Raw genomic sequence first — 13,460 nt, 5'->3', positions numbered from 1 at the left:
ACACAGGGAAATTCAAGCATGATTTTCCGATTTTGATTTTTTTTCTAAAATGCGAGCTGTGAGTCTTAAGAAACATCGTTGCCTTGGGCTGTATAAAGTGCAGTTGAGAAACTAGTGAGGGCTTCAGGAGTTGCTTCCGTTTTCGGAACAATAAGAACAAAAATATGCAAAATTGATCTTCAATCGCCTCATAAACCTCTCATAAAACAGAAAACAAGTAAGAAAAGAGCAAACTTAAATTTGAGCAAAGCTATCCGATGCTTATTGTTAACATGTGTTTGTCTTCATTACTCAATACACATCGGAAGAGTAGGAATATTATTTCCCACGGTCACGTTTTGTCAGTAAGTTGTGCTGGGTAAGAGTTTTATATGAACGTCAATATTTTTTTGCAACCTCCGTAATGTTGACAAAGATGCTTACATAAAAAAGGTTAAAGCTCTCGATTTGAATGAGATCAATCCATTTTGAGCATCCACAACTTAATTTCCTTTTGTGAAGTAGAAACAAAAATCATTGTAAAATGTAGATATTCTTGAAGAGGTGTTTCTTATGCATTAATTATGATGTACATTTGTTAGTAATCCATGCTACAATGTGCAATTTTCAACGACACACTGTTACTGTTATGCTATAATGTTTATAGATACAAATGATTATTTTGCAGGATAATTGTATGCTCCGAAAGAGCTAACCCTCTATGATAATGGATATGTACAACAAATATAGACGATTAGTGTTACGGAAACAATCAGACAGAAAGTAAACCACCATAGAATGGGTCAGATAAAGTTAATCACAAGGTAACATGTCTTGTTTCTTGGTTGCTAGCCCCAGAAATAAACTGCTACAGTACAAGAAGATGAAGCGAATCGTGAGAGACAAACAGATAGAGAGAGAGAGAGAGAGAGATACACGCAGTGAAGAAAAGTGAATCGGATTGGCCTGTAAAAACTCACGCACTCATATCTTTTGCCGGCAGGAAGGAAGATGCCTCGGAGAACATCACGACATCGAGGTGCAAATGACCGATCGGAACGAAACAACGGCAACGTTTTCCTTCATCAACTTAAAATGACGATGATCGGCTCAATGATTGCTGACGAAGGCTTTGAGGTAGAGGAATTTGCCGAATTGCCGTGTTTTTCCTGAACTTCAATCTCTTCTCTTCTGCAGCAAACGTCAAAGCACTGAATCCAAATGCAATACTGCGTCACGCAATGTTTAACAATTTTCCTGCTGCCTGATTTCCTTCTACTGGTTGAATAACTATTCTTTTCTCGATACTCCTCGATACTGGATTCGTGCAAGTCTTGTTTTAAAACTCTCTTACTATTCTGTTTTCACCAATATTATTTCTCTTCCGGTTTCTCACAACAGCGCTTTCTGGCGCGTGAGTCACATCGAAAACCATTTGCCGCTTACTTATACGCAGCGTACTGCGATGAAATTACGATCGGACGAAGTTGTGCTGACGACACTTACCACTTTTCATTTATGCAAAAAAAAAACCAACACACTTCTTCGCCTCCTTCTCCGTACTCGTACTTGCACTGTATCGCGATTTACGTGTGGACAAAAACGCGCACCGCTCGTTTCACATATATGTACATATAAAATAACAACTACGCGCACGCACTAACGCACACTGCTGGAACACAGAGATGGTTGAAAAACAAAAAAAAAACAAAGCGCAAAAGGGCGTCAGTTTCGCGTTTGCAAAGATCGCCTTGAGACACTACCGGCACCAACTGCAAATGGTTCGATGGTATTTGTGTGTGCATCAATTTTTGGTGGATTAAGTTTAGGCAGTCCGGTGAGACAAAGGATCGATCACTGTAAGGGCACCTTAGGATCACGGCGCACACAAACAACCATCAAAACCATAACACGGTTACAAACACGAGGCCACTAGGAAGATGGTGGTTCCTGACACGAAACAGCACGATCACCTGCTTTTTTTGCCTTCAATAACCTACTTTACACACGATTCTCGATCTCTTTGTACGGCGTCGGTAGATTTTGGTACAGACAACAGAACCTGTATGTCTTGCGATGTTACTAGTGCTCGTTCCCGACAACGATTAAGTAACATAGCAATGCAACTCTGCTGAGGCTGCTCCGGCTCCCGAATAGTATCTATCTTCTTTGTGGAGGTAAGTTTTTCGAACGCCAACACTCGCACTCAGGCACGCGATCGCAAAGTGATTCCTGAGCAATCGTAATAAGCACACGTTTTGGAGGAGTTTGAACAAAAACAATAACGAAACTAAACACACAAAAAAAAAACAAAATAAAAACATTCAAATATTTCACACTAAACATATGTTCTAGCAGTTGTAAAAAAAGTAGAAGAACAAGCTCCAAAAAAACGCCAACAAAACTTTAAATAGAATATTTCACCTAATGCTCCCAAAAACGGGGACAAACAAGAACAGTCCGGGCCTGGGTTTTTTAGTAACACTCAAAATACAAACTAAAAAGGCCCAAAAACCCCCAACGATCACTCGTCCACGCACGCGCGATTATAACGGGGTTCGGCTTAACCGTGTGAGCAGCTTAACAAAAAAATTGTTAAAATATCCCCTGTCATGGAGGAGGGAGGTAATAATCGCAAACAAAACATAAACAACCGAAAAAACATGAAACGAACAAACTTGTACACTACACCAACTACGACACCATGCATTGCTTGTAGCAACACACCAAATTTTGTCGACATAAGAACATAATTTGAACACACGGCAGGAGCACCATGAAAGAAGAGGAGAAGAGAGGGGAAGGGGGAGGGGGCGGTTGTTTGTCTTTCCCCTAAAAAAATGTAACCAACTATGTGGGGGTTTTTTTTCGCAATAATTTTAGGTGACAATTTTACGTTACAGTTCACTGGAGCACTTTGCTAGGCGGGGTTTTTCTTTGCTTCAAAATTTGGCTCTGCGAGGTAGCTGACGGTAGTGCGCGGCTCGTGCCCCATTTGGACTGGGTTTTGGGTTTGGGTTGTTTTTTTTTCGTGCTTCAGTCGTCAAATTACTGTCCGTGTGTGTCAAAGCAGCTGGTGCATCTAGGCGAGGTGCAGAATTTGATTCCAAAGTATCGGACGTCGCGTATGTGATCCCTGTGTTTGACGTGATCGTAACATTCGAACACATACTGGATGCTATTCCGAGGCGTATGAGTGTTGCATGTTATCTGATTCGACACACACGGGACACAAGTTTCTCTGTCGGCACTGTCACAGACACACACCACTGGGTTGGTAGTTGGCAGGCTGACAAAACAATCTGCTGTTATTTGATCCGCTTGATCAGGGCACACGTAAAGGAACAATCAATTTTGGTGCTTTAAATGCTTGTTAAAGCACACCACCAAAAAACGGCACTCATAGACACACGCATACGCGTTTTAAAATCCTGGATGACTTAGTTCTCCAGGAGCTAATGCTTTGTCGCTTAAGCCGCCGCCGTCGTTACCTGACAGGCACGGAAGCGCGCATCACTTCCGTCATCCTCACTACATCTTCACGCACACGCACACACGCACATGCACACGCACGAATTACTGGCACCGTGCAGAAGCCAAATTCTTCTTCATTGCCCTCTATTTCACTAAGAACAACCTTAACCGACAAAAAACACAGACACTTATGAACGTTTTGGGGGCTTTTCTTTTTCTTGTTGGGACGTCTTCTCTGCGCGCCCCTCGCAGCACACACCCGCACACACGCACCCTTTTTGGGACTAGTGATCCTAGTGATCCATCCGTTCCACTAAACTGTAAACCAACAACAAAAAACACAAACGCCGCGACCACGGGAACCACCTTCCGCCCCCGAAACCACCGCCGCCGCGTGGGTTAAGCTGAGCTGAGCCAAGACGGATTTGTGTGTGAATGGGTTTTTGGTGAGGAAACCTAACCAGCCTTACTCGGGTCGACTCGGGCCGCGTCCGAAATTGCGTTCCGGTGCATATCGGAGCAGTGCGTTGATGCGACTGAAAAAATAACGGGGAAAACGCCGCGCGAACCACTGAATGCCATCGTGTTGAGCAGGCGCGCTCGGCAAACGACCTGTTGTCTCGTTCGCACCTCTTGTCCTGCGCTTGCCGATTCTCCCCCTTTGACGGGTGCACCCATACACACACACATATGCATTGGTGTGGTGGGGAAAGGCACGGCCAGTCACTCACGAGTGCATGCGAATTCACTCACCAACACACACACACACACATGTACAATAGACAAGAATGGGAATCATGACCAGCTTCAACAATTGCATTCGACAGACCGACGAACAGCGCATGCGAAACGCGGTTTCGGCAGCATTTGTCTCATGAGTGCAACTATGGGCAAACTGCATTCATTGCAGTCGTTCTGCTGGTGGGTTTTGGTCGCGGTCTCGCACGAGCGCGCCATCCATTCTCGCTTGCACTCGTATCCGTTGCGTTGCAGCGAAATAAAGAACAACCGAGTGCGTTTTCCCCTTCTTTGCTAGCGAGGTGTGCGGGGAGGTGCGGAGAGGTGCAGCCTGCCCTTGCACATGCACTTTAGAACGAGATAACGATAGGTGTTTGCGACAACACAGTTCCGAGAACAAAGTCTCCGGAGGGTGAGCCGTTGGTTCGGCACCAACACTAACACGCGCGCGATCATTCTCGCGTGGTGTGCGTTTCGTGTATGTGTCGGTAGTGTCGGTGGTGGTAGTGCTGGTAAGAGGAAAAGATAGGCGCACTTCCGTACCGATTGCTTCCTCTAGCGACGTCGTGGCCGCCGCGCATTTTGGGAGACTAAATTTAGTGGCCTACAAAAAACCAAATCTCTATGGCTCGCTTCTTCAAAGTGGGCAAGAACTGCTAGGGTTGCATATTAGAGGATTGAATCAGCAATAGGAATTATCTCCCTAAACCACCTTGGGATCCCATATTTGGGATGGTGCTTTTGTTATTGTGGTTGCTGCTTAGTCTGTTGCTTGCTCGATCTGGCTATCATCTCCCCCTGCCCCTAGAGAGATTTGCATCATCGCACACCACACGGAAGCAGCTCGCACACGAAAATGTGCCGCGGAGTGGTGGCGTTCCATGCAACTGGAACGTGCTTAGAAAATTGGCACTTCTTTGCGTACTTGGAATAATAAAGCTGTCTTCGTCAAACCCGATGACGATAATGTGGCTGTGAAAGATGTTGATGGCGATGCGTTGAGAAACGCTGTAGCCCGTCAGCATGAGTGAGTGAGTGAGTGAGTGTAGATGAGGTAAGAAAACCAAGGGAAGGGTTGAGGTGCGACGATACAGTGATGGGGAGTTTGAAGGACATGAAACGGAACCGATGGAATGGAAAGAGCGAGAGAGACCGCGAGCTGCCGAATGTGTGCCATGCTCAGTGGAGTACCGAGCGAGATAAAGAAACTTGTTGCATCTTGCAATAGTGCATCAGCGGCAACAACAGCAAGTATAAGACACATTTTTTTTTCTTTACGCTGCCCCGCAACTAAGAAAGTATAAGACACACACACACACACACGCATGCACTTACCATCTTAGAGTGCGTTACGCTTTTTTCCCTGAGCATCCTGGACAAACAAACAAATGGCTCGTGGAAAAAGGGAATGGTGCGTCACAACACCGCCATGCTACCCGACAAGCGGTACAGAAATAGTGAGTTGCTTTTGGCAACCACACAAAGAGAAGGCTTCAACTTAGTTGGCGAAAAAAAGAAAACTCACACTTTTGGTAGACCGAACCGTATGGTAAGGATTAGTTCCCTATTGTCGGAAGTTTTGTTAGAAAACTATTGAGCAACCCAGGAAGAACAACACCATCCCACTGTTGTATACACAGCTAAGTTTTTTTTTTACAGAAAAACCTTGGATTTATGAGCCTGATAGGGAACAACACAATCTGCTGTTGCTTTCATAAAGCCTCGGCTTTTCCTCCAGCCGGTGATGAGGCTGAGCAGCAAATCTCCGTGTGTGTGTGTGTGTGTGTGTGTGTGTGTGTGTGTGTGTGTGATTAGCGACTTTCAGCGGTGACTTATTTTGATAAGAATAGTTTATTGCGGGTGCGTATGCAGTATGCGTTTGGGATTGCGAAAATGCATTGCTGGCACTGATAAGCGGTAGTCACACGGTTAGTAATGGGCCAAAGTTTGCATCAACTATAGGCGCGGTGGGGACTCACTGTACTTCACAAAAGTCACAACAAAAGCCATCTGATGAAAACACTGAATGTAAATAACGACTCAAAGTCGGGCGAAAATATTCTCTAAGGGCGAGATAAGTGATTGTATAACATTCTAATAAACCATCTGTTTTGAAATATGCGTAATTATCAAGCACTGCATCAATCCAGATGTCTTTTATACTTTAAGTAAAAATTTGTTGAGTTTTGACAACGCACATTGTACAACTTTCATTACATCATAATAGATTGTTTGAATAAGTTCGGTGCAGCATGTTGGGCGTGGTTCACAATAAGAGTTTTTTTAATCCTTCAAAATGTCAATCTCCTTCTTTACTGATCGATGTTCCAAGCAATATCACAGGAAAAAGCATTTTTTTAATATTCTGAGTTAGCATTTCACCTAATTTTTATCAGAACTCGTCAGAGCTTCAACAATTCACTGTTCTTCAATAATTTTGATGGTCAGAAATTCTGAATAGCGCATATTGTTGAAAGCTCGATCAACAGGTTGTTGTTTAACTTCCAATTCCTAAGCGCCATGCAACTATTGCTTAGAAATTCTGCGTCTCTATCACAACCGGGCTTTTTTAAATATCATTAATTTTTGTTGTCTTCTTTTATTATAATTCACAAAAAAAATCACTAGTGAGATTAAATAATTCAAACAACTCACCAACGTTGTTCATCTTGTCGGAAGAGCTTTCGATTGGATGTAGATCGTGCAACGACGCTGGCTGTAGCTGATCCATCGACACAGACATATGATGTACGCGATGAAGAAAGTGGTGACAGTTCGAGTTAGACTGTTGTTCAATGAATCCACCTCCACCACGAGATGTCACTTCGGAACCAACACAAAACATTTCGCTCTAACCGAATGTCATCGGTGGTTAAATGTTTAACTAAACATGTTTTCGCAAACAAACTTCACCAAATATTTCTGAGTTCTATGAGTAAGCGACGAGATTGAAACTTTTGAGTTTTAAGTTACAGTTTATATACCGTCACAATTCCACCCTCTTTGGTCTAGATCTAGATCACACCATTTCCACAAACCACCATGCGTCTCCACCGAGGTCAGCTGATAAACCACCAACCGACCGACCTACCAACAGGTGGCTCATATGAGTGTTTTTCGTTAGAATTAGAGAGTCCTTTATTAAGTGACACTTTGCTTGAATCAGTTACACTACTCGGAAAAAATAGTTCACAAAAGTCTATTAATCTTTTTGGAGACCGTTTCCTTTTTCTTCTGTTGGAACTAGCAAACTCAAATGCTCAAAACGCTATCTGCAAACGGTTGAAATTACGGGATGGACACTCCGCTAGATAGCAGCTAGCAGCGCACGGTATTGTTGTTCGAGAACTACTACGCCAGCCGAATCGACCCGGTCCGGGCGAGAGTCACTTGTTGCACTCGCCACCGACGAAAAACTTGTCCAAATAAAAGCGACGACATTGCGCCCGAGAATGCGGAAGTGCAGCAGGCGGAGACGGACGGACGCAGGCGTGACGCAGGAAGTGGTGAGCGGTTCGGTGGTTCCGAAAAATCCCCCCACGCCCACTCGCTCCGCCATTGCGCCCTGTCCTCCTCGTCGTAGAAGAAGCGTACAAAGCGGCGATGATCAAGTAGAGAGGCACAGTGCACTAGGGTTTAGCGTGCTGGTGTCTAGTGCCACACTATTCGACATCTTCCCCAGGTCCTCCAGCCAGCCTTCTTTGGCCACAATTTCAGGCACAAAAAATGGGGATGAAGCACGAACGTATTTAGTTTCGTTAGTTGGCTGGTGGGTTAAGGCTGGATGGTTGGATGGTTGGAGCAGACCCGAAAACTGCCGAACTCCGAACGAACCCCAAACGAATTCCCATTTCGACTATGGACGGGAACGGCAGGCTTGGGACTAGGGACGCAGGACGTTTTTGGAGAAGCTGCTCGTGGCGACTAGTTTTTCTACAACATCATAACAAGGATGCCGTAGTGTTTGTGCCAATGCATTCCGAAAAAGAGCACTTAGGTGAGAGCGAGAGCACGTTAGTGAGAGGAAAACTAGACGGAAAGAGAGCGAGAGAGCAGCTTCAGCACGCGAAGTCGATGAAGCGACTAGGAAGCCGAAATGCATCGCGATTACACGATCGTGGGTGCTCCTCGCACGGGGCTGGAAGGAAGCTCTGGCTTGAAAAATGTACAAAACAAAGAAAAGCGAAAAAAAGGTGCCTCTATCCCGCTGCCACCCGCTTGCAACGGACGCATACAATCGTACGGTGCTGCAGCTGTGTGTGCAGGCGAGAAAGAGACCGTGATCGGTCGGAGAATCGAGTCGGGGGAATTGTGCGGACAGGTTGGGAACGCCATAGACGACTAGAAAATGGCAAAGACGAACAGGAATCCTTCGGGATTCGGGATGCTTCCCTCCCAAAAAAAAAGGAAAACGTAAAAAACCGCCTTGGAAGAAAACAACAAAATCCTCCGAACGTGCGGTGGTTCGGTTGCACGAGCGTCGTCGAATCGAACGAACGAAAAGTGACGAACGAAAAATAGCCAAATCGCCACGGAACTCTTACCACGGTAGCTTGATAACTAAAAACAGTTTTACAGAACGCCACTCGCACGACGATCGACGAGGGGATGGGGTGGTGGCCGGCCTGGCGCGAGGGCACACGGATGAAAAGTAATAACAGCAGCAAACGGATCGAGAGCACCACGGTGAAGCGAAAAAAAAATGTAGGAATTCTTTCCAGCGTTCGTAGGTAGGTGTGCGAATGGCGAGAAGGAACAAAAAAAGCAACATCACCAACATCACCAAGTAGTGGCTCAAGAAATGGGCCAGGAGACGCAAGTGCGCCATCAGTGGCAGTGCGAAAATATAATAAAATGAGGAAATGAGGAAAACTAGCAATTGAAACGTGGAGCGAAGCTGGTGAAATCGTGAAACGGGGCAAGAAATACCGACTGGATACCGAAAAAATCGCTATAAAAATGGAACACGGGTGGCCCCGCTGGATAACGTGCGGCAAATCGGGTAGAGAGAGAGATATAAAAAATACATTCAAAGCGCTATACGGTGTGCGAAAACTAAAGCAAGAAAACTACATAATGCAGCCAAATGTTATTATATACACAAACTTTTTTTGTAAAGTTTCTGTAGCCAGTTGAACCACGGAAAGGAGAGAGCCACCTTGAGTGTGGGTTCTTATATTTTTGGTTTATCGCTATATCTATTGCTCCGTGGGAGGTTTGGTTAAGCGTTTTTGTTGTTTGTCAAAATAAGGAAGTGAAGCCAGGTTTAATTATTTTCTGCTGATTTTATTTATCTTCCGAACAGTGTGGATGGTGTTTTATATTAGTTTCGTTCAGCATAAACTGTATGAAATTTGCAGAGTGATTTTGAAACGCGTTTAAGTTATTTGGAATTAAATTGGAAGTACCGGTGGCTTGGTTGCACGCAACAGAATCGGTATCAATTTCTATCCGGAAACCAGAAATAACTCACCAGGACCTCCTTGTGCTGTCTTGGGTAAGAACAATTTAATGTTCAGAGTTATCAATATTTCTGTAGTACTAATTTCATCGACAGTATCTGGTGCCTAAACAACACTCGTCTCAAACGCGGTTTATCAAAGCAACACATGAGGCTGTTTCAAGAAATCGGTACCATGCGACTCCACCGACTGCCTTTCTTACACAACAGACGGATTTGCTCTATTGGCAAGAGATGCAGCCAGCGTTTAAAGCCACAACGCAAGGGTAAAACCACCTGTTGGTGGTTTGTTGATGCATGCTGGCTGGAACAGTGCCAACCAATGCCAGTGCAATGCACGTGCTGAGTACATTGGGAGCTAGTATCTTAATGAAAGAAAACGGTTGATTGGTTCGCCTGGTTCATAGACAATTTTGGGGTAATCGTGTATCACAATATCACAATTACGTTGTGAAATTTCAAACATTTTTATCCGAAAAAACTACCAACAACGATTTAGCAAGACAGTATCGGAAGTATGAAGTATATCGGAGAAATGTTTCGCATGATTTTTAACGAGGTCAGATAAATGAAGATATCAATCTAATCTGATGATTTTAAAAGAAGCATAATAGGCGTATGATGCGTCAATGCATGTTATATTAAATAAAAACTGATACCATATGGCTTGTCTCGGAGCCATAAACCAAAATTATCCCACCAGATAAAAATCAATTTTGTCGGCAGCGCTCATTAACAGACGTTAGCAAGGTCTGTCAATACATCAAAGTTTGCTAATAGCTTCAGCAAACCATGTGAATTTTTCGTTGGATAGCCTCAAGTCTGTCTAAAGTTGATAAAGTTGAGATAAACAAAGCTCTGAAGCACAAGGATCGATTCAAAATCATTGAATTCTCCAGGATCACTGTACTCATTTACTGATTGAACATCGATCAAAATTAAACACTAAGGCTTTTGCCTTAGTTTTGAATGTCATAATTCAAAACAAAAAGCAGCATTTGAAGAGAAGTTCACTACAACAACTAATTAATTGGGGGAGCTTAGAGGTAAAAGGAATAAAAAGATGTTAGGTTTTTCTCAACAATTAAATTAAATTGTTACATCGAAGATTCTACGGACAAATATGAATATTTATTTATATTTTGAGAATTACGGCTTGACGCCGTATTGTCAGACAAATATGACTAACTAACATTAAAAGTGTTCACATTTATTGACACTTTGCCATGAAACCGGCATTGCACCTGTCGAATAGTTTGTTGCTAAATTTGTTCAAACTCCTTTAAAATCGTACACTCCCCGGTACGTGGAGTTGATCGAAAGAGACATGCCTGTGCGCCAATTCCTGGACAAGCTGCAAACAAGTAAGGATACCTTCAAATAGTTATACTTCCTGCTTAGGTGCATCGGTATTTGTACAGAGTGTGCGTGTGGATGCAGCATTTGCGCTTTGCGCATCTTTCTCACTGAGCGTGAAGAAAGGCAGGAAGAAACAGGCACATGTACAACAAAAAGCAATCTTCAACTGGAACCAAACAGGCCAACGGAAAAAAATAAGTAAAATCTATGCAACTACAACAAAAATATATTCAACTTCATCTAAAATCGGTTCGGGACTTTTCCTTCCCTTCTAGCACATTTGTAGGAGAAAATGCAATGAAGAAAAATCTCCATGGCAGCAGGGAAAAAGAAAGAAAAAAGCCACGGAAAAACCTCCCCAATCGCCAATCTGAGGGAAAGAAACACTGAACCGGAGTCGATAAAAGTGGCGAAAGCGAAATGGACATAGTGACAGAATGAAACAGAGACGTAGGATGAAGTAAGAAGCAATCTCGGGCAAAAAATCCTCCTCTCCTTCCTTCACCCCACCTGGACCGGGCAGGCGGTGGGTGGTTTAGTGGACAGGACAAGGAAGAAAAAGCTTGATGCAATTTTTATACACTATTCGTTTTTCCGCACACTGTGCGACAGTGTGTTTGTAATGGTGTATATATATGTGTGTATGTGTGTGTGTGTGTGAGGGCACCAATTTCGTCGCACGACCCCAGCCAGCCGAGCCGAGGTTGATAGTTTGCGTCTTGGCGGAAGCGGATATCATCAATATTTTTTGTTTGTTCTCCACTAAAAAATCCGAACCCGGCTGGACATCTCGCTCAAGATGTCCGGGCCACCAGTTGGTCCTGGTCACAAAAGGGGTTAACGGAACGATCGAAACGCGAGAAGACGAAAAGGATGGCCATCCTATTTTTTAAGCACAGCTTTTCTCACCTCACTCCTGGCCATTCGTTCCTGTCTAGATGGCGAAGGAATTGAGGATCTCGAGGAGCAGTGTGGCCGCTCGTACTTTGATATTCGGTTTTTGCATTGACCCTACGAGTGCACTCAACTACACTGACTGACTACACAGACGGACGTCTCTCGCACACACACACACACTCATACCCACATGAAAATTAGAGCTAGGTGGCAACTCTGACCATAGGGACCGTGGTCCCGGTTGGACACAAAGGGTGCAACGCAAGGACTCAATATCGCGTTTCGTTACCACCAGTGCCATCATCCCCCGCCAGCTCCATGGGCCAACGTGGCGATGGCTGGCGTGTAGAATGAAAATGAATAATAAATAAGCACATAAGGAAGCGCATCGTGCGCCAGTGCTGTGCAATGTCCGGGACTCGCCCTGGACCACGTCGACAGTGTGTCCAGAGGTTCTGGGCAAAACTTGCCGAGCGTGGGGACGGAGGTGGAAAAAATTAGATCCTGCCCGAAACCGAATGCCGCGAAAGGATAAAGCAAGCAGAGATGGGGAAGCGTCCGGAGGGCGTGTGCTGTGAAAAAAAATCATTAATTTTTGCTTCCCTTGTCCCGGGGGCTCTACGCTGCGTTGTCCGAGTGTGATGGTATATTTTAAGCTGGACGTTGTATTGCACCTCTTTTTCGCTGGAGCTGCTCTCTTTTTCGCACGCTGCCAGCTGGGGGGAACTTCTAATGAAGAAATGGTCCTCCAAAATGGTCCGCGTTGAGGAGTGAGGGATATCCTTCTCTTTTTTTTGGGTTTTATTTTTCATCGTGAGCATGTGTCCTGCCGTCAGCAAGAGCGGAATCTAACAGCGACGATTTTTTGTTCGATATGCCTTCACTTCACTTACTGAGCGGTACAGACCGAATTGGCTTCCCAATTGAACAAAGAATGGATATTCACGAAGTACGGTGTGATGATGCGAAGGTGCAAAAAAAAAACTCCATCGTCCCTGATCGAAACTGGCAGAGTTGAAGATTTTTCGGTAGAAGTTTAGAACGAGCTTGAGTGTGTGGAGACGGAAACTTTCTACGCCTTGCCATTGGGAGTTCTGTTTTAGATCTTGGGGATCGTTCACCCGGACTTTTGACGACGAAACTAGATGTCCAGACAGAAATTGAAGTATCGAGCAAAAAACTTTGGCTTTAGCTCGGATTTTGACGCTAGGATTGCTAGCGTACGGGCGTTACACCCGACTTAAGTCAGCTTTTTTAATATGCGTTTTGAGATTTAAAGGCGACTTAAGGCTTAGATGGCTGCTAGTCGATTCGAAACGAAAATAGATTTTTTTTAAATTCAAATAATTTTCCTAAATTTAACTTTGTTCTTCAATTATACTTAATACTTATATAGATTTAACTTCATACATCTCCAAGTTCCATGAACTAGCTTGGTGCTCATTTCAACTGTCATTAACTACTCATAAGATAATTTGATATGTTTCGAGCTGTTTAAATATGTTAAACGGATTGGAGTTAATTGGGGCGGTCCGGTGGCCGAGGCGACAGT

The 13,460-nt window shown here is 44.2% G+C and overlaps 1 protein-coding gene across 10 annotated transcripts in view; it reads right to left on the bottom strand.

Annotated features, from left to right (window-relative positions):
• Positions 1 to 13,460, bottom strand: part of LOC118503280 (mushroom body large-type Kenyon cell-specific protein 1) — a 129,979-nt gene that overhangs the window by 72,457 nt on the left and 44,062 nt on the right. Inside the window, exon 1 of one of the 10 annotated variants that reach the window (XM_036036367.1) lies at positions 1,486 to 3,429. The exons of 7 other annotated variants lie outside the window; for them this stretch is intronic. In XM_036036367.1, the coding sequence (XP_035892260.1) occupies positions 1,486 to 1,495 (10 nt within the window). In that variant the 5' untranslated portion in view covers positions 1,496 to 3,429. Of the gene's footprint in view, positions 1 to 959; positions 1,094 to 1,485; positions 3,430 to 13,460 lie in introns of those variants that run through there. 2 more of the 10 variants (XM_036036366.1, XM_036036368.1) reach the window with 2 other exon arrangements.

Source organism: Anopheles stephensi, chromosome 2 (genome assembly GCF_013141755.1).
Source record: "Anopheles stephensi strain Indian chromosome 2, UCI_ANSTEP_V1.0, whole genome shotgun sequence".
Taxonomy (NCBI): domain Eukaryota; kingdom Metazoa; phylum Arthropoda; class Insecta; order Diptera; family Culicidae; genus Anopheles; species Anopheles stephensi.
Note: the sequence above shows the minus strand (reverse complement) of the source record. Positions and strands in the feature narration are given on the sequence as shown.